Here is a 23,577-nt window from a genome sequence, read left to right on the forward strand (position 1 = left end):
TAAACCCTACTTCCCCTCCCCACCATCAGCCACCCGCCTCCCTCACCACCTCTCTCTCTCTCCCTTCCTTCACCAAAACACCACCACCAACATCCATCACTATCACCGCTGCCGCCGCCACACAGCCGCCGCCGCCGCAGCAACCGCACCTGCCGCCGTCAGCACCACCTGCTCCCGCACGCCACCACCAACACCAGCCCCTGCACAGCAACTTCGGCCCACCACCAACCACAGCCACCACCTGCCCCGCCACCGCCTTCAGTAGCCCACGACCGCCGCCGTCTGCACGGCCGCCGCCGAGCTCCACAGCCGCCGCCGTCTGCACAGCCGCCGCCGAGCTCCACAGCCGCCGCCGTCTGAACCGCCTCCGCCGTCAGCACAGCCGCCGCCGTCTGCCACCATCCACCTCATATTATGGCTAATCTCAATACTTACAAGCGCCGACGACGCCTATTAGTCACAGACGAAGAGGACGAGGCCCCACCTAGCCCTCAGGCCTCTCCTAGCCGCCCCCCTCGCCCTCCCATGCCACCGAAGGATATCCGCCATGTCTATAATGCCCCTTTCGCCATCTATGAAGATTGGGAGGGCACTCGGTGGACGGCGTTAAAAGGGAAGCAAGTCACCCAACCTCGCTGTCTTGATTGGCCACTGCTCAGAAGGTTGAAGCTTGACAAGGCCATCGAGACACATTTGAAGAATATGGGACTCTACAAGTTTTCACAAACCACACTGCCGGGTTTGCTTCCGTTGCATTTGGAGTTCCTTTGCACCCTCAACATGACCGCCGACAAGTCCGAGCTCCATTGTCGCATGCTGAATAGGCCGTGCGTCGTCACTTACCGGATAATGAATGAAGTCTTTGGGTTTCACCCGAAGCGATTAAAAGGTATCCTGGATACGTGGGTGGCGGCTAATGCTTGGAAAGAGTTGACTGGTTTGCCCACTTGGACCGGCCAGGGTGCTCCGAGCAACCAACTCATAGACGCCGACATCGGCGTGCTACACAAGTTCCTGTCCTTCTGTGTTGTGGGCAAGGAACAGGCAAACAAAGTGAATGCGTCAGAAGCCTATATGCTATGGTGTGCAAAGTGTAAGAAGAAGATTGACGCCACCACCATCATTTGGAACCAGCTGCACACCATGGCCCGCCACGGGGGTTTCAAGCCCTCCCTGAGTCCTATCTCTACCGCCCTGGCCCTCCATTTCCGCCTCTTCCCGCCGACCCAGGTCCCCGACCACCTGCGCGCCTCTGTCACTAGGCCGATCGATCGCTCAGAGCTAAAGACATTTGTGACCGCTGATTTCACCATCATCCCACAGGCCCAACGCCCTAATGTGCGCTCCATCCTCCTGCAACTCAACCAGGGCGAAGGCACTTCATCCTCGGCGCGCCATGTTTTAGATGACGATGATGAGGACGATGATGCCTAGGAGGAGGAGCCTGCGCCACCACCTTCTTTCATCTATGATCCTGAGGCCGGCCCTTCCAATGCCTTCCAGCAGTTTCAGGCCCACTTTGACGAGTCCTTTGGCCAGTTCCGCCAGGAGGTTTACTCCCGTTTTGATACAGTGCAGGACTCGGTGGGCGGCATCTATGCCAGGATTGATGACATTTACGGTCATCTGGACCATCTCGGTGGCCAAGTGACGCCCATGCAGCAACAGTTGGGCGACGTCTATGGCCGTGCCAATACTCTAGGCGGAGAGGTCACGCGTCTGCGTGAACAGGTGTCGTCATATGATGCTCGGTTTGCCCAATACAACCAGGGCCTCACCGACGCCAACCAGGGACTCACCGACACCAACTACTACATCGCCGACCTCGAGAGGCAGTGGGCCGCCTTCTCCTTGCAGAACCAGGACCAGTTCCGGCACCCCCCGGGCCCCCCTCGGGGCCCCTACTGAGCTTCCCTTTTACCCACTTTTGTACATATTTTCTTTGCTTTCTTTTCTTTCTTGTTTTATGCTGTTTTCTCTTGTGGGTTTTTGTGGTTGCTCGTTTTACAGGTTTTGGGTCGCTGCCCTCTCTACCGCCGTCGCCGTGTTGGCTGCACTCTTATTCAGGGATGTTCTTAAACTTTCTCTTTTTTGTGCCCTGAGGACAGTGCAAGTTTTTCTCTGTGGGGGAGGGGCGTTATTTATTCGTTGTGGGGGTCTTATGGTTTTGTCTTGGTTGTGTTGTTGATTGTGCTGCATGCGGAGTTTATGATGCTCTATCACTACGTTGCATGCTTGGTTGTGGTGCCCTGTTTGCTTGTCTTGGGGCGAATGGTCCCCTCGTCTTGTTTTCTTGCCTGTTTTTAAGTACATCGCATGATTGATGGTGGTTCATTGGCGATTCTGGATTGTGTCTGTGTTGTTTGTTATCCTTGTCTTTCATGATTGATTTGTTCCCAATGAAGTGTAATTAGTTTAAGGTTTTGGTGCAACACCCTGATGAGCAACTCTTGACGTGATTTGTCCGGTAGATGCTAAGGGGAGTGTTTTTCAGTGCAATTTCCTAATATCTGTCTCCGTGTTGAATTATTTGGTTGGTTGTTGAGTTTTTGATAGCCCTGGGTCTCTGCTCCTCTAATGATTTCATTATGAGCATGGGAAACCACACGAGAACATTTTGGATCACCTCCAAAAGTTCAATCTCGTGAATTATGGCCCATCTATTAAGAGCGAAAATAACTTGACCCCCAAAAAAAAGAGAAGTGTAACGTGAAAAAATGAAAGAATATGAAAAAGGAATGAGATATGATTGTAAAGGGAATTGCATTAGGAAATTCACCCTTAGCGGAGAATTGGGTCTGATCGGATTGAGTTGTATCACCTTGTTGTTGCATTTTTAAATCTTAGCTTTGAACACTTGATTGGGGGACATTGATATCTTGAAGGACTTGGATTGGTTTGTGTTTTCTTGGTGAGAAGAATCGCTTGTGGACTTTCTTTCGACTTTGTGATTGTTGCTTGAGGACAAGCAAGGATTTAAGTATGGGGGGGGGGGTTGTTTACCTCATTTTGGGTAGTTTTTGTGTATGTTTCTGCTGTGCATTCGAGCATATTTCATATCTTTTTGCCCTATTTTTCACGTGCTCGATGATCTTTTTGGGTGTGCTATTGTCGTGTGCAGGATTCGTGAGTTGTCAAGCGTTTTCGGCATAGTTTGGAGCAGTTTTGGAGTCTGGCTCACGGCCGCCGCCGTGCCACGGCGGCCGCGGCCCCACGGCGCGAGCCGTGTAATTCTTGGAGATTTCTGCGAAAGGCACCCACGGCGGCCGCCGTCCCTGGCGTTTCGGCAGTTACGGTTTTTCCGTATTTAAGCCCTTTTTTAGGGTTTTTCATGGCACTCTCGATCCCAGCAGCCTCTAGGGCGATTTCCACTATTTTCCTTTGGTTTTTAGAGATTCAAAACATCAACATTCGCTCTCGGATTCATTGGATTACTGTTGATTACACTCTTCATTTCCGTTGGATTAGTATTACTTGGATCGCTACGTTTTGTAAGAACTCATTTGTTTCTCTTAGTTAATTTGAATCCTTTGGTTTATTTGAATCCTTTGGTTTATGCTTTTGATGAATGTGATGATTTGAAGTTACTTTCGTTGAATCTTGATAATTTACGTGATTCGTTAGTTCGTCTTTGTTTGCCTACGTATTTCTCTTAATGGTGAATGTTTAGGAATCTCTTTTATGGTGATTAAAGCTTTCTTGAATTTGAAGAATTTGAATCTGATGTTTGATTTAGTTTTCATGCCTAGGGAGCTATTGATTGTTGGTTAAGAGTTTATGATCACTTTGTTTAGAGTACTAGCTTAAAACCCTAGTTTATAGGTTTAATGTTTAATCTTTATGTTCTTAGTTGTTTAATATCTACTGCATTAGTTAATGTTTATTGCTTTCTTTCATTTATGTCTTGGTGATTAGAGAGTGAGATAGTGCCAGACCCAACTACCCGATTAGAGTGTTTAGGTTTTCTTTCCGTTTCTTGTGAGTGATACAATTAAAGCCCTGCTAAGCCTTCCGTGTGAGACGACTTGAGTCACCTTACCGCCCTAGGACGACCTCGTATAAATTCGAGTCCATCCGCTAGGTGTTTTTGGATGAGTCAATTAACTAGGCAGAAAAGAACAAAGCATAAATACGAAGCAGAAATAAACTATTAAACCTAGGCAGAATTAAAAGCATAAAGTAAAGGCTACTAGAAATTAAATGCTACTACGCTAAGAATTTAAATAACTTTAATTAAAAGCTTATAATCTAAACTAATGTAAACGAAATTGCATAATTGAAAGCAAAGCATAATTCAAGTAGAAACTAATAAATAAACGTAATTAATAAATACCGAAATCGTCTCGAGAAGCAAATTTGTCACTTGATTACAACTCTAAACGAAGAACTAACTAAAACTGAATTAAATGCTAACTAAAACTCGAAACTAAAGAACTATGAAAAACGAGAATTAAACTAAAGATTGTTTTGATTGCCTAAGGTCGAAGCTCAATAATTTCCAAAGGCGAAAGAAGTAAAGTGCCGGAGGCAGAAGATTATCCTTGATCATGAACGTTCAGCCCTTTTTATAGACCACTCTTCATCAACCCTAATGACCATCAAGTACGACCCAGCCAAACTCGGCCTAAGAGATAGACATCAAGGCAGGCGTGTGCGCACAGGAGATTGCAAGGGATAACGTGCTCAACAAGTCATGGCAACTCTGGCAAGTGATTGCCAACTCTGGAACAGTATTGGCGTAGGTAGCTTTGAAGTTTGTCATGGCAGAGCTGGAAATAGTCAACTCTGGATACGGTGAGCTCTGGGTATGAATTGTCAGCTCTGGAAGCGGTGAACTCTGGAGACGTAGTCAGCTCTGGAGATGTATTATACTCTGGAGATGTATTTTGCTCTGGAGGCGTGATCAGCTCTGCCATAAGAAGTTCAGCTCTGTCGAGCTTGGTCAGTTCTGGAACTCAGCTCTGGCTTGGGATTGTTAGCTTTGGCTCTGGCACGGGAAATCCACTCTGACGAATGGACTTCAGCTCTGTCAACTCTGGCAAGGGAACAGAGTAAGCGCCGTCAGCTGTGGACCCCACTTTGAGCCCAAAATAGCCATTTCTGATCCAAAAACTCGAACAAAATATTATTCCTCCTGTTTTATCAAAAGCTCCTACAAAGCATTAAACAAACCCATAAACGCACCAACTTCCAAAATATTTAACTCATAAATAGCACAATCAAACCCCCAAAATAAGAACAATTAAGCATAAATCACTGTTCTTACCTCCTTCCGACTAGCTGTTAGTTTCACTGTGAGATTCGCACTATCTTTCTAGGCTCTCGGTGGATGGATCACTTTATAACGAAACAACTCCCTGTGTGAAGGAACTTACCGGTGTGGATCAACACGAGAAGTCATTTCTCCCTGTAAGTTGCAAGAATTTGTTCTACACCTACCATATGATTAAGAGAGACAGTGATGCGAGTTCGAATTGCCCAATCACGATTGAGAAATCGAATAAGTTTTGGTCGAAGAAGTGCCCAAGATACCAACCGCCCCCTCCATTTAGATAAGGAAGTTAACACGTCTTAAGATGACTCATAATCCCGACGATGCTTTTGGAGTTCATGAGCTATGGACTTCTAGGAATGGGACACTTTTGTTTGCCTTGGTGTTAAGGAAAAACATTGGAACGAGACATATTTGGTTGAGTATATTTCTTCTTGGCAATGTGTTTTTGTTCTCCCTAGTGATGAGCTACCTTGATAAGGCCATCCACATTCAAGATGGAAAGTATGATGGCAAGCCAAAAGAAGTCATTCAACTCTTAGCTAGCATCTACAAAGGTTCGAATATTATTTCTTCCACCGTAGAGCCCTCTCAAGCTCAAGCTACGCTTTCGTTCCACTTTGTCTATTATTGGATGGCGTGCTATTTCAAGACTCATTTTTCCCTAGAATTGAATAGAACTTTTGCGTTCATAAAATGGTTCAATTTTTGGGTGAAGGTAGTGCGAGATTTTATGATCCTAAAGATGCTTAAACCATATCCATAAGTGGGAATTCATCTCTTGAAATTGTACTATGCTTGTGAAGGACAAAGATATTGCATACGTTGATGATGAAAATGCAAGGGTCCAAGAGCGAAGTCTAATCATGGCTATTAGCTCCAACTACTTGGTTCCGAGAATCGATGATTACTTCATTATTGAGTCATATAGCCCACTTCGCTTCAGCCGTCAACTTAGGTATTATCAAACTATTTTGGGTATTCTCAATACGGGTATTCAGAGAGTTTGTTTAGATGGCAAACTCTTGTATATGTCTGCTTTGTGAATCACAATCGACAACTTGTTTCCACGCATGACCCAGAATAGGAATAAGTTTCTCATTGTCGCTGCTTATAAAGATTGGTGGGATCTGCTAAATAAGAATTCTTTGGAAGTCAATATAAGAATAACAGGGCATTTCGTGGAGGTTGAAGTTCTTGAAAGGTCAGGTTTAGGTAAAGCTGTTGATTTTTACGATGAACTTCACCAATCCCAGTCTTTTGTTTAGAGTGTTTAGGTTTATTTTCTTGTCATATGTGTGCAATACAAGTGAATGTCCTACTTAGTCTTCCTCGAGAGTACGACTTGGATTAGCTTACTTCACTAGATGACCTCGTACGATTGCGAGTCAATTCAATAGGTGTATTGAGTTGAGTCAATACTTCAAATACATTACAAATAACTTAAGAATAAATACTTGGTGGGCTAATTGTTTATGTTTGAGAAAGTACTGACAATTGACACAAATTGAAAAATGAAAATCACAGTCATTGACCATAGGCCACAGAAGTTGGCGAAGATTGACGAGTTACGGCAGGGCGGGGCGACAGCGTGGTGCGGCGTGACTCAATGCGGCAGGCGGCGTAGTGCGGTGTGACAGAATGGAGAAGAAAAAATAGGTGGGTGCGAGCGGTCAGGTGCTTTAAATGTTTTCTAATTTTGTTCCCCTCTTTTTGTTTTCTGATTTTTTTCGCCCCGCTCTCTATTTACTTATTACTACTCCATTCATCCTGTAAAAAAAGTCATAATTTTCTTTTTTGGGGAGTTTACAAAAATAGTCTTTTTTTTCTTTCATTCTTTTTAGTTTTTCTTTCAAATTTTGTTCTAGCTATAATAACGGCCAAATTTTTAACGTAATTTTTTTTGCTATAACGTTCAAAAGCATAATGGGCAAATTTTTAACAGTCAATTTTTTTACTATAAATAACACAACAATCTCATATATTTCCTGCACAGCTTTGTATACACATTTCTCAAATTTCTTGCTTCTCACAAAATTTAAAGAATATCATGAGTGGATTTTCAAATTCATTTGATCCCTATGGATCAAATTCTGTTTCTCAAAATTCAAGTTTCCCTTCTCAAAATTCTGAAAATCCTTCTCAAAATTCAGGCATTCGTCCGAATTTTTCAAATTTCTCGTGGTCAAATATGCCTAATCCTCAAATATATCCTAACAATCCCAATCCCATGAGTCAATCGGTCCCTCCATTTCAATTTTCATCCCAAGGGCATCTGCCTCAGGGGTTTCAGCCAACAGATATCCCCCGAGTTGGTATCACATCGACACGGTTTTCCCCGCAAGGATATCCTTCACAGGGGTTGATGTTTTCAGATTCGTCTAGGAGGAGCAACATATATTGGAGTGGTACTGACAGAGGGACACCATCTTCAAGAAAGGCAGTTCAAGATTTGGAGAATATAAATCTTTCTGTTGAACCACAATCCGACGACGACGAACAGAATATGAACAAGCCACGAACGTTTTATTCAGATGCAGAAAGTGAGGTACTTGCGCAATGTTGGATTGATATTAGCATCGATTCGGTGGTTGAAAACGAACAAATGAGCGGAGATTCAGAGAACCTAGCACACTCAAATTCCCATTTAGATTCAAGTAATAAAAATACAGAATCGATCTTGCCTTCTTGATGACCAGAAAATGCAGTAGGAACACGGATATCTCTACGACTCCAATACAATCCACCAGAGTGGGATCTTGAGATGTGGTAATCACCGAATATGATGCCAAGAAACGAGGCTAGATCAACGCCTAAGAACCCACTGAATATGCTTTGAGAGCCTTCTTGCATCTTGAACATCACGAAGGCATACACTCTCTTCGTTTTCGCCGAAGGGCTTGAATGCCTGGACAAGCTGCTCGGTTGTGGCGTCCCCAAACACGAATATATTCCGGTGGGTTGGCTCGGAATCCGCCTTCTGCACGATTTTAGGGAGGACAAGTTTGGGGTCCTTCGTCGCTGCCTCTTTGAGAATGTCTATGATTCGAGATTTTTCGAAGGGATTCCGATAATTCACGGAGGGCTTCTCGCTTTGATGCCTCATCATCTCTTTCTTCTTCTTCTCCATCCCCAGATTCGGATGGAGAAGAATATAATTCAAGTGACAATAACTATATTTGAATACATAAAAAGCATAGACAATTCCGTATAATTTGATTTTGTTTCCACCCTTCAATACTTACAATATTTCAGACAGGATATAGAAATCAAGATTTCATCTATTACATGAAGCTTTGGAGTTGCTTTTCAATTTCACATTTCTTGAGAACAATCAGCTTGCAATAATTTACACATTTTTCTCTTTCCCTTGTGGAAGCATAATCTGTAGGCCTTTATAACTGAAACTTTTTATGTATTCAAATATAGTTATGATCTGTAGGCCTTTATAACTCATTTATGTATTCAAGATGCAAGAAGACTTCTGCTTCCTCTTCACGAACTACTTTTAATTTTCGGTCGTTCGTTTGCTGAGAAGAAGGGGCTTTGCGTTTCTTCGCCTTGGGATTACATAAATGAGTTCTTTACGAGTATATGAATTGGGGTTACATAAATAATAAGATTATACGTAATGTTCTTCGAAATTATTTTTCATAAAATTATTAATTTATTATAAATTTTAAATGAGGATTATAAGGATATAAATCATAATTATTTTGTATTATTTTTTTAAACAAGAGGCTATAGTCATAAAATTGTGGCTATGTTTAAAATTACCCTCAATAAAATTTTCTATTTAAATGAAGTGCAAATTGGGGCCCAACAAATGAATAAAAAAATGAAGGCCCACTACATAATCTCTCATCTCGCCCTTGTCTTCGCGTTCATTTCCCGTCAGATATCTGAATTCCTCTCTTCTACTCTCTTCAATTCCGCCAAGGCTCGCTGTTCAACACCCACTGACGCCGCCCCCATCTCACCATTCTCGCCGGACTTCCAGCAGCCGACACACCCCCCGCCCCTTCCTCTCAATCCTTTAATAGATAGTATGATCGTTTTTGCGAAAACCGGAGACCTAACTTGAAACTGGAAGCTAGTATTTTATTAAGGTTTTGGTAAAACGAAAGAATTATTAGGAATGGATGCTCAAGCGAAGCAGAAAGCATTGTTTCGAGCCAAGTTGAACGCGCAAAAAAGGGAAAAGCAGCGAATTGATTCTCCGCTTGTGAGGTATTGCGTTTGGTTTATTTGAATGCGGGTTCGGCTGTATAATTTTAATGCGCGGATTATTTTTTGGTAAAGAAATTATTGTTTTTATCAAGCCCTGGATTATTTTTCACTTCTTCAAAGTTGCACCTATATGTTGATTGTGTGTATATCTTAGAATATGATGCTCTTTAGCCATTTATAAATTTAGTGGTATCTATTTTCAGAAGGTTTGTGCGTATCTGCAATTGTATTTGCTTTCAAGCATGGGAGATTAGATGAAATTGTGAAATCCACGATTTGTGAATTTTAAGGAAGCGGAATTACTTTATCTTACCGTGTTGTGAAATGTTGCATTCTAGTCCTGTTTGCGGAGTAAAGTCATTGTGGATTTTCCATAGCTTGTTAGGAATATTTGGATTGAAACTATTTTTCAATGTTTTTGAACATTGGGTTCCAGAATATATATACATTTATTGAGTTATTTTCCCTGAAAAGGTGAACTTTGCAATTTGTAAGTGCAGGTATAATGAACATGATCAACCCGTATGTAGAGTCTGTGATGTGGTCGTCAAATCTGAGTTGCATTGGCCTGCACATCAAGCATCTCGCAAACATCACGAGGTAAAATCTTGTGACATAGAGTTCTGTCAAATTAATGATTTGAAATTTTTACTGGACCTGAAGGTATGAGTGTCGTAATAGGGGGCATCGTGCCAGGTCACTGGTTGAGTTAAGTTTGCATGTTTCTGGTAATAACAATCATTCATCATATAAGAATATATGCATACTGTCTAGTTGTAGCTTGACCTCTTAACATTGTATGGCATCAATTGCATTATTGATGTACATAACTTCATACCTGCCATATGGTCAGATATTGGCAAAGTAAGGTTCTACTTCATCAAATTGAATTTTTGTGTGGACTATAACTTCTCACGAAGGAGTTTTACGAGGCATCGATCTTCAAACCAATATTTCAAGGTTGAAAGGGTAGAATGTAATCATGTATGAACCTCCAACTTGTCATGAAGAAGCCTGGTGTGGAACTCAGTATCTGGTTTGTGGGTTATGATTTATCTGGTTTGTGGGTGTAGAAATCATAATTTTGGAGCATTGAGATACATTCAGGTTTCAAGGTTTATATTGGTTAAAGTTTCATGTGTAATAAGTCTTATGGTTTGACTAGTTCAATGGAGGAAGAAAAAGGGAAGACAATTAGATAGCCTCTTTGTGTTCCAAATCTCTTGAGGAAGCTGCTCTTTAGTTTCTGCGCATGCAAGCGTTATAGATGAAAATCCTCAATCCCATCGCATTCACATCATTATCAATTAGGATGTCAGCTTCCGTATAATTTGATTTTGTTTCCACCCTTCTATACTTACAATATTTCAGACAGGATATAGAAATCAAGATTTCATCTATTACATGAAACTTTGGAGTTGCTTTTCAATTTCACATTTCTTGAGAACAATCAGCTTGCAATAATTTACACATTTTTCTCTTTCCCTTGTGGAAGCATAATCTGTAGGCCTTTATAACTGATGCTTTTTATGTATTCAAATATAGTTATTGTCACTTGAATTTTCCTTCATTGTTACTCTGCTTGTTCAGGCTATTGAAAAGTTCAAAGCCAGTGCTGCTGCACAAAATCGGGCTAATGATGCTAAATCTGAGTCTGCTAAAGAGTTACCGAAGCCTAAACCTGTGTTATCCAGAGATTTGAGTGCAAAATCTGAACCTTCAGTTGCCTTGCCTAAACAACAATCATCTACTCTGCCACCAGATTTTTTTGATGATCATAGTACGAAGAGACAGAAAAATGGTAGGTATCTGTTATAGAATTTTGATGAGTTCTCTTTCAATGTCAAACTATTGTTAGAGTAAGTGAATAGTAGTAGTTTTATCTTTATATCTTCTGTCTGGCTGAGAATAATAGCTTAGCATTAACCTTTTTTTGTGCGTAGAGTACATCTTGATAATTTAACCTAGGGGAGGAGGCTTATTTTGCTTTGTGGATACATGACCTTTTGTTTACAAGTTATTGACATATACGACTGTTCTGGATTCTGATCATGTTAATGCACTTTTGTTTGCATTCAAAGCTATCCATAGCTGTCTTAGTTTTTTTATTGATGATAGACTATAAACCATTTATGTGCCACATATTATCCTAACCAATGAACTAACATATGATTCATATGAGAAAGGATTCTTCATGCTAATAACTGATGCAGAACAGACTAAGATCTCACAGGAGGATTGAACTCTTGTTGCTTTCTAGATTATCTTGATCAAAGAATTTTTTCTGCCAATTAACTGTATATGACTTTCTTCTTTTCTAGAAAGGGAGCCTAGAAATTTTGGAACCCCTGATTCAGTGGAGGATTCTGTGTCTGCAAAGAATCAACTTGCTGAGGCTTCTGTCTCAGGGAATGGGATCAGCACATCATCGACTGCTACAACTAAGCAAATGGGACAGCCAGGACTTCAGGCTTCCAAAGATTTTAGGCAGGTGTCAAAATCAGCCACTGGTTTAGAATCTAAGCAAGCCAAAGGAGCACTTCCTGAAGGATTTTTTGATGACAAAGATGCTGAATTACGTGCACGGGGAATCACACCTGTCAAGCCTGATGTTAAGTAAGTTCTGTTTTGGTTTGTTTCCAATATCCGCTTATGTATCTCGGCATTTGCATTTAACATTGTGATTGATGGCATGGTGGTATTTAGAATACAATAATTTGCACGATTCAGTTCTGAATATTTTGGGGTGGTACCTTTTACCCCATCTACAGAGTGATTGCTTGCTTAAGCATCAATTTGTTTTTACTTTTAGTGGCAATGCAGTTATGTTCTTAATTGAAGCCTGCTAATAATAATGAGGCTTGACTGTCGGGAATCGCATAATTTGATCTGATTAATCATCTGATTGTTTGTTCAGCAGTGATGCGTTATTGCCTTCAGTGTATTAAACTGAGAAATCATCTTGAAATATCTTGCTAAAGGCTTGCATTTCTTTATTTGCTTATTTCTTGGGATACTTTGATAGAGTAAAGGCGTATGAAGATGAAGAAATAAGAAAGAAAATAAAAATACAATATATAAAACTCCTCCTGCGAGGCCCTCAGAGAAAAATATCTCTGCCCTACAGCTATTGCTGTCCCTAAACAATGATCCCAAGATAATTAACCCTAAATCGTAAAGAACTATATATAGACCTAATGACTTGAGGCCCAATTAATTAACTTAGAGCCCATGAGTCTTGACCTAAAAACTTAACCCTAAATAATTGAACTACTGCGAAAAAATAAAAGATAACTATGAACTAACAAAATAAAGATAATCCTAAATTTGCAGACTGCAGCTGATCTAACGCTATCAATTGCCCGCCTGTCGAAACAGCCTTGTCCTCAAGGCGGTTGCTGATTCATATGGTCCCATGGGACTTCCTCCTTCAGCCCGGTATCCTCATAATTCTCTAGGTCCCTGCCCGGGTCATCTTCCATGTCACCGATTAAAACCTGTAGTGTTTTAGGTGGGCAGCGATGCAATGGCCCATATTTCAGGCCGCAGCGAAAACAAGTGCCAGCTGCACGGTGTTTCATGTACTCCTCATTGGAGATGTTGCGAAAATTGCGGGGAGGGGCAGACGAAGTGAGGGAGGCAGCCGGGGAAGCGGACGACGTGTGGGAGACAACCGACGATGTGTTCGTTGCTGGTGGGGCTGGCGATGTTGCATGGTCTATCTTTCGAGCAGCCTGTAAAGCGGCTGAATAGCTGAAAATTACACTATCTTGAATCTGGGCTCGCAGATGCTTCTTCAACCCACCCAAGAAAAATCCCAAGTAATGCGCATCCGAGAAATCAGGAATTTGTGAAACCCTATTCTCAAAAGCGGCGATATATTCCTCGAGAGAACCTGTTTGCTTGACTGCAAGCAAGGCTTCATAGCCGTTAATTGCGGACTCATCGCCATATCGAATCAGCAACTCCTGACGAAAAGTTACCCAATCGGGATTAGGTATTCTCCTGATCAGCAATTGATACCAAGACATCGATGACCCTGACAAGGCTATCAGGGCGAACTCCACCTTCTTCGCCGCAGGTGTCTGGTGCACCAAGAAATACTGCTCTGCACGTGCAAGCCATGCACGAGCATCAGATCCGTCGAAACTGGGCATCTCCATCTTCTGCAACATCGGAGTGGGGGAACATTCTGACTCCGACAGCGAGGGATCGGGGCCCCGATCAAAGTGATCAATGGATTTCAACTGGGCGAGAATGGCGTCAAGTTTAGAATCTGACGCTGCTTGCTTCGCCGCCGCTGCAGACTGGGCAGCGCGAAGTTCCTCCAGTGCCTTCTCTATCTGCTCCATGCGTTGTTGGTCTCTCGTCATCGTCATCTTTCGATCCGGCAGGTCGGACCAATTTGATAGAGTAAAGGCGTATGAAGATGAAGAAATAAGAAAGAAAATAAAAATACAATATATAAAACTCCTCCTGCGAGGCCCTCAGAGAAAAATATCTCTGCCCTACAGCTATTGCTGTCCCTAAACAATGATCCCAAGATAATTAACCCTAAATCGTAAAGAACTATATATAGACCTAATGACTTGAGGCCCAATTAATTAACTTGGAGCCCATGAGTCTTGACCTAAAAACTTAACCCTAAATAATTGAACTACTGCGAAAAAATAAAAGATAACTATGAACTAACAAAATAAAGATAATCCTAAATTTGCAGACTGCAGCTGATCTAACGCTATCATACTTAATAAAATTGCGATGTTTTAGCTCTCTTCATCTTAGTACTCTTAAAGTTCTTTGTGTCTTGTGAGCTTTTGTTTTTGTCGTTTTCCATTTGTTGTAATGTAATTCTGGTAAGTTACTATATGGGGCATTCCTCAGAACATTTGTCACTGTTTTGGCCCTCCTAGATGAAAAGTGATAAATAGCTCTTATTGCATTTGCCGAAGTAAAATGATTGACAGCTTTTTCTTGGACTATTTGCGCAAGGATTTCCCAACTGCTGAAATTAGTGCCAACAATTGCTTGATTGACACATGTAACTGCTGCTGAATGTAACTGCTCATACTGGTTTTCCCTTATTAATTGAATTTGTTTGTTGAAGAGCACCATTTTGCTCTCGTGTCTCCCTTAACTATATGTTTTTCACCATTCAGTTTATTTTAATCATTAAAATTGCCAGGGATGAATACAAGGAGTTCGAGAGATTGATTAAAGATGATTTACAGGAAATAGATAATCGTTTGGAGGAAGAAGAGGTCAGCCTTCACCCTCTTTCTGCACCCCCACCCCCCAACAAATAAATATATAATCTCAAATTCATAGACTGAACGAGCCTATCATATGTTTTGTATTGATCAGCTGTACCATTGACATGATTGTTGTTGATGTTGCAGTTTGATGCAGCTGAAACGATCGAAGAGGAGGAGATGGTTGAGCAAAGGTAAATTATTAAAGGAAATTTCTTTTATCCGGATCCAAGTCTATTTGAGCCTTCCATGAAGCTCTAACAATGTTAGTTTTCTTCTTGATTGATAGGAACTACGTAGATAGGGTTGAAATGTTAAGAAGGAAGAAGCTGGAGCTTAAGGCTTCTAGATCTGCTGTTGCTGCTAAGAGTATGGAAGTCACACACAAGGATTCCTGCTACGGCGATTCATCCAGTGATGATGAGGATAACGAGAATTTCAAAGTCGATTGGAGAGCTAAGCATCTTTAGGCACACTCCCTCTGCGTTTGCAGGTGATTGTCTGTATGTGTATTCATGTGTCTGTGTTGCTAAACCAGCCACTTTCCTCTTTAAGAATGAAAATCACTTCAGAGTTGGTTCTAAAGATTGATTGGTGAATCCTAAGCTTGTAAGCGTCTCGTAACAAATTACAGCAGTTGGCTATTTCCTTCATTTGCATAGCTGCTGACTGCAGATTCGAAGCTTATAATGAAAGGGCTATCTTAATGAAATTGAAGTAAACTGTGCTAGCTATGCTCCAGTTTTGCGGATTGTATAGATAAATTGTCCATATGAAATCGGGGGAAAAGATTTATTTAATTTGACACATGGAGACATTATCACATTTTTATGATACGTTTTGTGACTTTTTTTTCTAATTGATGCAATTGAACTATGGTTTATTTTAATGAATATTAACCAGTATACATATTGTAGTACGCATTATAGTTGTGACGATAAATTCTCTCTATTGGGTGTGTTTGGTATTCATGCTTAGAAATGGTATGATTAATAAAATTAAGATGAGTAATATAAAAAAAATGAGATTAGCTATCTATCTAGTCTAGGATAAATAATACTAGTAGGTTGGAAGAGGTATTACTTATTAAGGTAAAATAATATTATTAAGCATTGAGCATCGAAATTATCTGCTGGACTACAGTTTGCCGCCGGCATTGCATATCGTTGTGCTGCCGCTGCAACCGTCACTCTGCCCTCACAGTTGACGATTTCATTCGAAATTGCGGATAGGTTTTTTTTTTTTTTTTCAGCGTATGTAGTCGGCTAGTCGGAGAGGGTCTATCTTAAAGATATCTTAATAACAATGGCTATTATTCATCTTTTTTAATTTTAAATAGGCTAGTTTTGAAGTTGGCTCGAACTAAAAATGTGTTCATGGTCACATAACAAGTAGACAAAAACTTTTATGAGCTTTCTCTTGAATTTTAGAATTAATTAGATTTGCATTTGCACTCGTGCAATGCATAGAAAATATTTTTAGATTTTACTATATATATAAAGTTGATACCAATTCAATTACAATAAAAAAATACTATAACTTTAGCTAAATATATGAGTTTAATATAAAAAAATATAAAAAATTCTCAAAAATAAAAATTGATATTGTGAAAAATATATATTATAAAATAAGTTAAGAAAAAAAAAAAGAAAATAGAAATAAAAATAATTAAAAAAATAGATTTATTTTTAAAAAAGGAGAGGAGAGAATTTTCTTTAGGTTTTAATCTTTAAATACATATAATTTCTACATCTTCAATCCAATATTTACATAACATATACTATCAGATTAATCTCTTTTCATGATTTTTCAATTGATATGCATATCAAATATTTTATAATTAGTTGAATTTTAGAATTTTAAAAGATATAAAAAAAAATAAGAAGTTAAAGAAAAATAAATAAAAAAATACTATAATTTATAAATAAACTTCAATTATATTATAATTATAAATTTTCCACTCAGTTTTGAAAATAATTTTTAATTGAAAAATTATTTTTTAAAATATATTATAGATTAGGGCAGTAACGGCGTAAGAAGTGACCACCATTTTTGTTTAAATTATTTGTGTTGTCATCCACAGCGGCATTAATTGGGTCGGTATATAGAAAAATGAAGAGTGAGAATTTGTGAGAAATTTAAGATGGTTGGGTTATGATTGCTATTTTTTATTTTATTTTATTTTCATTTTTATTTTGCAGTCGACATCAACCAACAAAACAATGCAATTCAGATTATTTATTCCATTTATAGATAAAATGACACGTGATAAATTAAAGGATGTTTATCTTTTGTGTTGATTAAAACTTTCCTTAAATTATAATTTAATTAATAATGAATACATTTTTTGTATTATAAATAATATTTTTTAATGCGTATAAATGACACTTTCATGTATAGAATAAAACGATAAATGACACTTTTTATAAATAATATTTTTTAATGCATATAAATGACACTTTCATGTATAGAATAAAACGATAAATGACACTTTTCATGAATACAAATGATACATTATAAATGACACTTTTAATAACAAAAAATAATATTTTTAATGTATATAAATGATACTTCGTAAATGATATTTTTATAAAATCAAATGAAAGATTATAAATGACACTTTTAATGCATACAAATAAAACTTTTAATACATTCAAATGATACCCTCGAATGCAACAATAAATGATACTCCCTCCATCCACCAAAAGTATGACATTTTTGGTAGGCATGGGCACAAATTGGTGGTGATTTTTATGTAGTGGGGAAATGGTTCCATCATTGTATAAAATGAGTGATTGAGATAGAACTAAGGATGATTTTTTTGGTAAATAAGGGGATTTGAAAGGAAAAAGATGAGGAAAATATATGAGACCATGTTCTAAAAATAAAAGTGTCATATTTTCGGTGGACACAAAAGATGGCAAAAGTATCATACTTTTTTGTGATGGAATGAGTAATTCTCAAATGATATACAAGTAACACTTTTAATAACAGAAAATGATGTACTTTTTAATGTATGTAGCTGATACTTCATAAACGATATTTTTTTTATAAAATCAAATGATACTTTTTTATAAAAATAAATGGTAGTATATTACAAATGACACTTTTAATAAAAGAAAATGATACTTTTAATCCATACAAATGATACTTTAGAATGGGCCGAGAAATACTTATTCACAAATGATACATTACAAATGACACTTTTAATAACATAAAATGATGTACTTTTTAATGTATGTAACTGATACTTCATAAACGATATTTTTTTATAAAATCAAATGATACTTTTTTATAAAAATAAATAGTAGTATATTACAAATGACACTTTTAATAAAAGAAAATGATACTTTTAATCCATACAAATGATACTTTAGAATGGGCCGAGAAATACTTATTCACAAATGATACATTACAAATGACACTTTTAATAACATAAAATAATATTTTAATATATGTAAATGATACTCCCTCCATCCCTGAAAATTGTGACCTTATTACCATATCAGGATGCCCCTGAAAATTGTGACATTTTCTTATTTGGAAATGACCCCACAAACTTGCTCTCTCGCTATTTACAAAAAAGTGTGGGACTCAATCTCTATATACTTTTTTTTAAAATCCGTGCCACTTCCAATGTGTCACAATTTTTAGGGATGGAGGGGTACTTCGTAAATGATGTTTTTTATAGAATCAAATGATACTTTGTATTAAATAAATGATATATTACGAATGACACTTTAAAGGCATGTAAATATTACTTTCGAATGGACGAGAAATGATACTTTGCAAATGATACATTACAAATGACACTCTTAATAACATAAAAATGATACTCCTTTCGTCCTCATAAAATGTATCAAATTTGTCATTTTCGTCCGTCCACATAAAATGTATCCAGTCTATTTTTGGTAAGTTTTTCACTCATAATAAAGTGAGACCCTTCACTCACAGTACATTCAACAACTTTATTAAATCTGTGCCATAAGAAATGGATATTTTTTTTTAGGATGGGGGCAGTACTTTTAATGTATGCAAATGATACTTTGTTAATGATATTTTTTATAAAATCAAATGATATTTGATATAAAAATACATGATATACATGACCTCTAATATACTTTAATGCACGCAAATAACACTTTAAATGCATGTTGTGACGGCCCGACTTAGCTAGGGCCGGCACGTGGATTGAGGGTTTCTTAACTTTGAGTAATTACTCAATTGCTTTAATGAACTAGGTTAATTAGCGAAAATAATTAACTTAAATACTATACTAAACTAGGTTAATTAGCGGAAATAATTAACCTATATGCTTTGATCGATTGCTCAAGGAAATCCGATTTGACACAGAGTATGAAGACTACGGGCAAATCTTAGATATCTAAAAAAATGATTTGAGTGCACAAAGTAACTCAATTGTTCAATTTGTCTTGTGAAGATAAATTTATTTTTCAAGCGCCACACATGACATTTAAAATAAGTAGAGTTTAATTGAAGAACTGGCAGTGAACTCAGTCAAATGACATGAGTCTACATAAGGTAACTTTCGTTGAAGACAACCTTAACCTACTTGCTGAGATTATGACCACCACCACTACACACACCCAGCGCCCAACTTCTCATCAATCTGAAAAGATTTAAAATAAATTTGGGTTGAGTACTAATGCACTTAGTGAAATTAATGTTCTTTAAAAAAAATAAGTTTAAAGAATTTCTCTTAGTGAAATACATGCCTGCTTAGGAAATATAGCAACACTTCAAGAAAACAATTACTATAAATTTAAAAATACTTGAATACTTTAATTGTGAGCCTAGACTCCTGAAACGTGCACACTTTAACTTTATTTGGTGTTACCTGGGTGCTAGGCATGGGGGACCCAACCAACTCGGCCCATACATAGACTTTTACTCGTGTACACTACCCTGATCCCCCGTCGGGTTCAAAGCCGATTGTCACTGTCGGGCGAACTCGACTACTCAATGTGTGACAACCAAATAAAAACTTTTGCATGCATTCACAAACAATACTTTCCTATACTAGACAGTTCTTCATTGTTATACCTTTAACCTAGATTAAAATGAAGTATACCCATTAATTGTTCATTATAACAGTGTGTTCAAATAGTTGGAGGTCCTCATGAAACCTCTCACCCTCTATAAAAGATTAGTGTTGGAAATAGAAGGAGTTCGACAAGTAAACTACGAATGAGTAGTCTAAAAGTGAACAGAATAAATGGAGGCAAACCGTGTAAATTGCATGATACGGTCACGACCGCGTAACTCGTGGATCAGCTTAACAGAATGAGTTGATCGGCTGACTCACAACCTCAAAATAAGGATTCCTAAAGTGAAGTGGATTCCCCTATTCAACATGGTTGTGGATGAAGCAATTGGCTTCAAACCACATTAAACCTTTGTGTAATTTACGTTAGGCTTTACATATTTGTCATATTCGAATCTATTATAGTTAAGCATACAATCATTCTGCATTTAGCGCATCAAGATAAGTTAGTAAATGTCTCATCTATTATTCACTAAGTCGTCTTGTTGACTAAAAGAGATTTTCATAAAGCGAGTTAATTAACCATCACATTTCGGACATGAATTACAAGTCCAACTTTTTTTTTTTTTTATCAGAAAAAGGATTTTATTAGAGAAAGTTCATGGTACCAGAAGTACCAAACTGATTACAACAGAAAAGGGGAAATAGAATTGGAGAACCAACAGCTAAAATTAATCTCCACATCTAACAGTTTAAAAACCTTATTCCAACTCCATAGCCTCGCTTTGATTTCGCCCAGCATTTTCTTGACTTCCCAGTTCTTGTCCTGGAATCTACTCTCATTACGACCTTTCCAAATAAGCCAAGTGGTGCAAGTCCAAAGAGCCTCAAGGAATTTCTTATTGTTCTTTCCTCTGCCCTTGTGAATAAAGGAGTGGAAGTGCGCCTCAATGCAGTCCGTCCGAGCGGTGTAAAGCCCAATCCAATTCTGAATCTCGTTCCAGATCATTTCTGTATTCTGAATTACAAGTCCAACTGATCATCTGATAAGCTATCTCTAAGATTGTTAACTGATCACTTAGTGTGAACAGACTTATTTGGGATCTAGTCAGACTACTTGTTTAACTGGTTAGATTCAACCTCTGCTGACTCATTATCAGTTGGACCTATTCCTTAGACACAACTCTGAACAAAAACGAAAAAAAATTATAATTGGCGTATTCCCTCAATCCTTATACGAATGCACACTCGCTCGAGACCAACACTTAAATTCCTTGTTTGTGATGGCTATAGTAGGCTCTACATTAGAGTTGGATGAAGGATGACGAAGAATACCACAAATAAGTTTAATAAACTGAAGAAAAGATTTATGTTGCTCCATTAATTAGGAGTATCGTTGAGGGGAAGATTGGTCGTGTTAAGCCTAGCCACAACCTTATTAGCAACCCGACTACCATGCACAATATTTCTAAAGCATGTATTTTCTTGTCATTCTCAAATGTAGAATCTATGTCAGTTGAAGCAACACCCAAATGCACAATATATGTATTACCAAAATTATCATTATACATTCTTATCATCGGCCGCAAAGTTGCCTCTCGCAACGAGCTTAGTAATAAAAGCAAGGATATTCGGACTAGTAAATGTAAGTTGACCTGCTTCCGAACTAGACTTGTCCAATATCTCATCCTCTTCCAAAAATAAGTCGTCATAAACGTTAGAAGTGATGATATTGGCGTTCGTTGTACTTTCATCATTGCGATTATGTGCAACTTTGCTATTGGTGCTGTGAGAGTGTTCGTCGGATTTACAACATACTTTATTAGTTCAGCGAGATTTTGCTGTATGAAACCCATCATCCTCTTTCTTCCATGGTTGAAATCATTAGTTTGTGCTTCAACGCCTTTTTAATCAACATATTTGCAAAAATTCTCCAAAGAGTGACCAACAACTTTAGACTTATTGCAAAAATAAGGGAGATTTTCAAATTCAAATTCCACGTAAAATGACAAAGATCCCTATCGATCACTAGATAGGAGACCAAGTCTTTATAGATATCCATCTCAAGAAGCACCCAAGCAAAATGGCCGACCTCGCCGAAAAACGTACTACCATTCAAGCTTAATCAGTGTACCTAAAAAATGCACAACACTTGTTATAATTTTCAGATATCAATACTTAACTATCAAATTGTATATACACACCTACATTATCCAAATTAGAAAATTCTTTGTATGGGTGGAAATCCGAAACTCGATCCCTAATACGAAGAACACCAGTCTTAAGTTGGAATGAAGTCGATTTGTGGTTGTATGTTGATCCGACTCCAAAGAGAATTTAATTATGTAGAATCCTTTACCCATTAGAATTAAATTCCATAGCTGGGATATCTTTTATATATTGCCTAACTCCAACTTCATATTAGCAACACAACAAAGGTAATCTCCTTTATGCGACTAGCAATCAGAGAAAACCTGAACGAGTGAACTTATTACTCAAACAAGGATTGCAAGATTTGCAGTATAAAAGTCTTAGCTTTTTTTTCTTTTTTCTTTTTTTTTTTTTACGGGGACTAATTCTTTAAAGTTGTGAACGCATACGTCCACTTTCTTGGTGGAAAACAATTTTTCTACCGCAATGCAAGAGCGTATGATATGAATTTTCAGAAGCGAACAAAAAAACCTCCTAAAAAAATAAAGCTGGCAAGATCTAAAATACCCTTCCAAAATTTTACATTTCAAGCATGATAATTAGTGTTTGCATGGCGGCACATGAAATGTTCCCTAGGATCGACTGCATCAACTATAGAGTTTTCTTCTGGCCGCCTCAAAGGAGATATGATAGTTGGGCTTAATTCTAGAGAAATAAATTAGTCGTTGAAGAACCATGTGGCCACAGTTGAAAGTTATTTGAAACAAGGAAAAGATTGAGCACCAACGTATTGGTGGGCTAGCCATTAGAGACGGAAGCTAAACCAACGAAGGAAGAGGGATGAGCAGCAACACTCTGAGGCGGAAGATGCAGCAACAGAGAAGACATTATAAGATACTCCCTCTGTCCACGATCAATGTTTCCCAACTTTTTGGGTGTAGGTTTTAAGAAATGTTAGATGAGTATAGTTTGAGTCTCATATTAAAGGTGTTATTATAGAGTAGTGTTTAAAAATGTATGGTGGGGAAGTGAAATTTGGGTCCTACATTAGTAAATTATGTTGTGAGTGAAGTTGGAGTCTCACATTGAAAGTGTTATTATGTGGTAATATTTAAAAATGTGTGGTGGAAGAGTGGAACTTGAGTCCCACACTAATTGATTGTATTATGAAGTAGTGATTAAAAATGAAAAAAGAACATTTTCTATGGACATACTAAAATACTCCCTCCGTCCCACTAGACTTGGCACTTTTGAGTTGGGCACGGAGATTAAGAATAAAGGGTTAAGAGTGTAAAGTAGGTAGGGTCCACTTATTTTATGTGAGTAGAGAAAGTAGGGACCACATACTATTTTAGGAAAGTGTCAATTCTAGTGGGACAAACAAAAAAGGCAAGTGTGCAAAGTCTAGTGGGACGGAGGGAGTAGCAAAAAGAGAACATATGAACGGAGAGAGTATTAAGGTTTAGAAACTTGCCGAAGAGCGGTGAGAGAACTTTTTTTTTTTCTCTAGCCTTGGCCAAACTATTTCCTTCATATGTTCACACCTAATAAGTTACATAAAAGCTTAATAATGCCAAACATTTCCCAAAAACTATATTTTTTAAAAATCTACTTCTAAGCTATTTTAAGAAACTTATAATCTAAGTGAAACATCATCTTACAAGCAT

General features: G+C 38.3%; 1 protein-coding gene across 1 annotated transcript; it reads left to right on the forward strand.

Moving 5' to 3' along the window:
- Positions 1-9,136: 9,136 nt before the first annotated feature.
- LOC130992775 (protein ABA AND ROS SENSITIVE 1) lies at positions 9,137-15,471 on the forward strand. Its single transcript, XM_057917528.1, has 7 exons — positions 9,137-9,502; positions 10,003-10,102; positions 11,093-11,303; positions 11,824-12,118; positions 14,688-14,763; positions 14,902-14,948; positions 15,044-15,471. Exons 1-7 carry the CDS (start codon positions 9,411-9,413, stop codon positions 15,222-15,224), a joined length of 1,002 nt encoding a protein of 333 aa, XP_057773511.1. The 5' UTR covers positions 9,137-9,410; the 3' UTR covers positions 15,225-15,471.
- Positions 15,472-23,577: the final 8,106 nt, after the last annotated feature.

Source organism: Salvia miltiorrhiza, chromosome 7 (genome assembly GCF_028751815.1).
Source record: "Salvia miltiorrhiza cultivar Shanhuang (shh) chromosome 7, IMPLAD_Smil_shh, whole genome shotgun sequence".
Classification (NCBI taxonomy): domain Eukaryota; kingdom Viridiplantae; phylum Streptophyta; class Magnoliopsida; order Lamiales; family Lamiaceae; genus Salvia; species Salvia miltiorrhiza.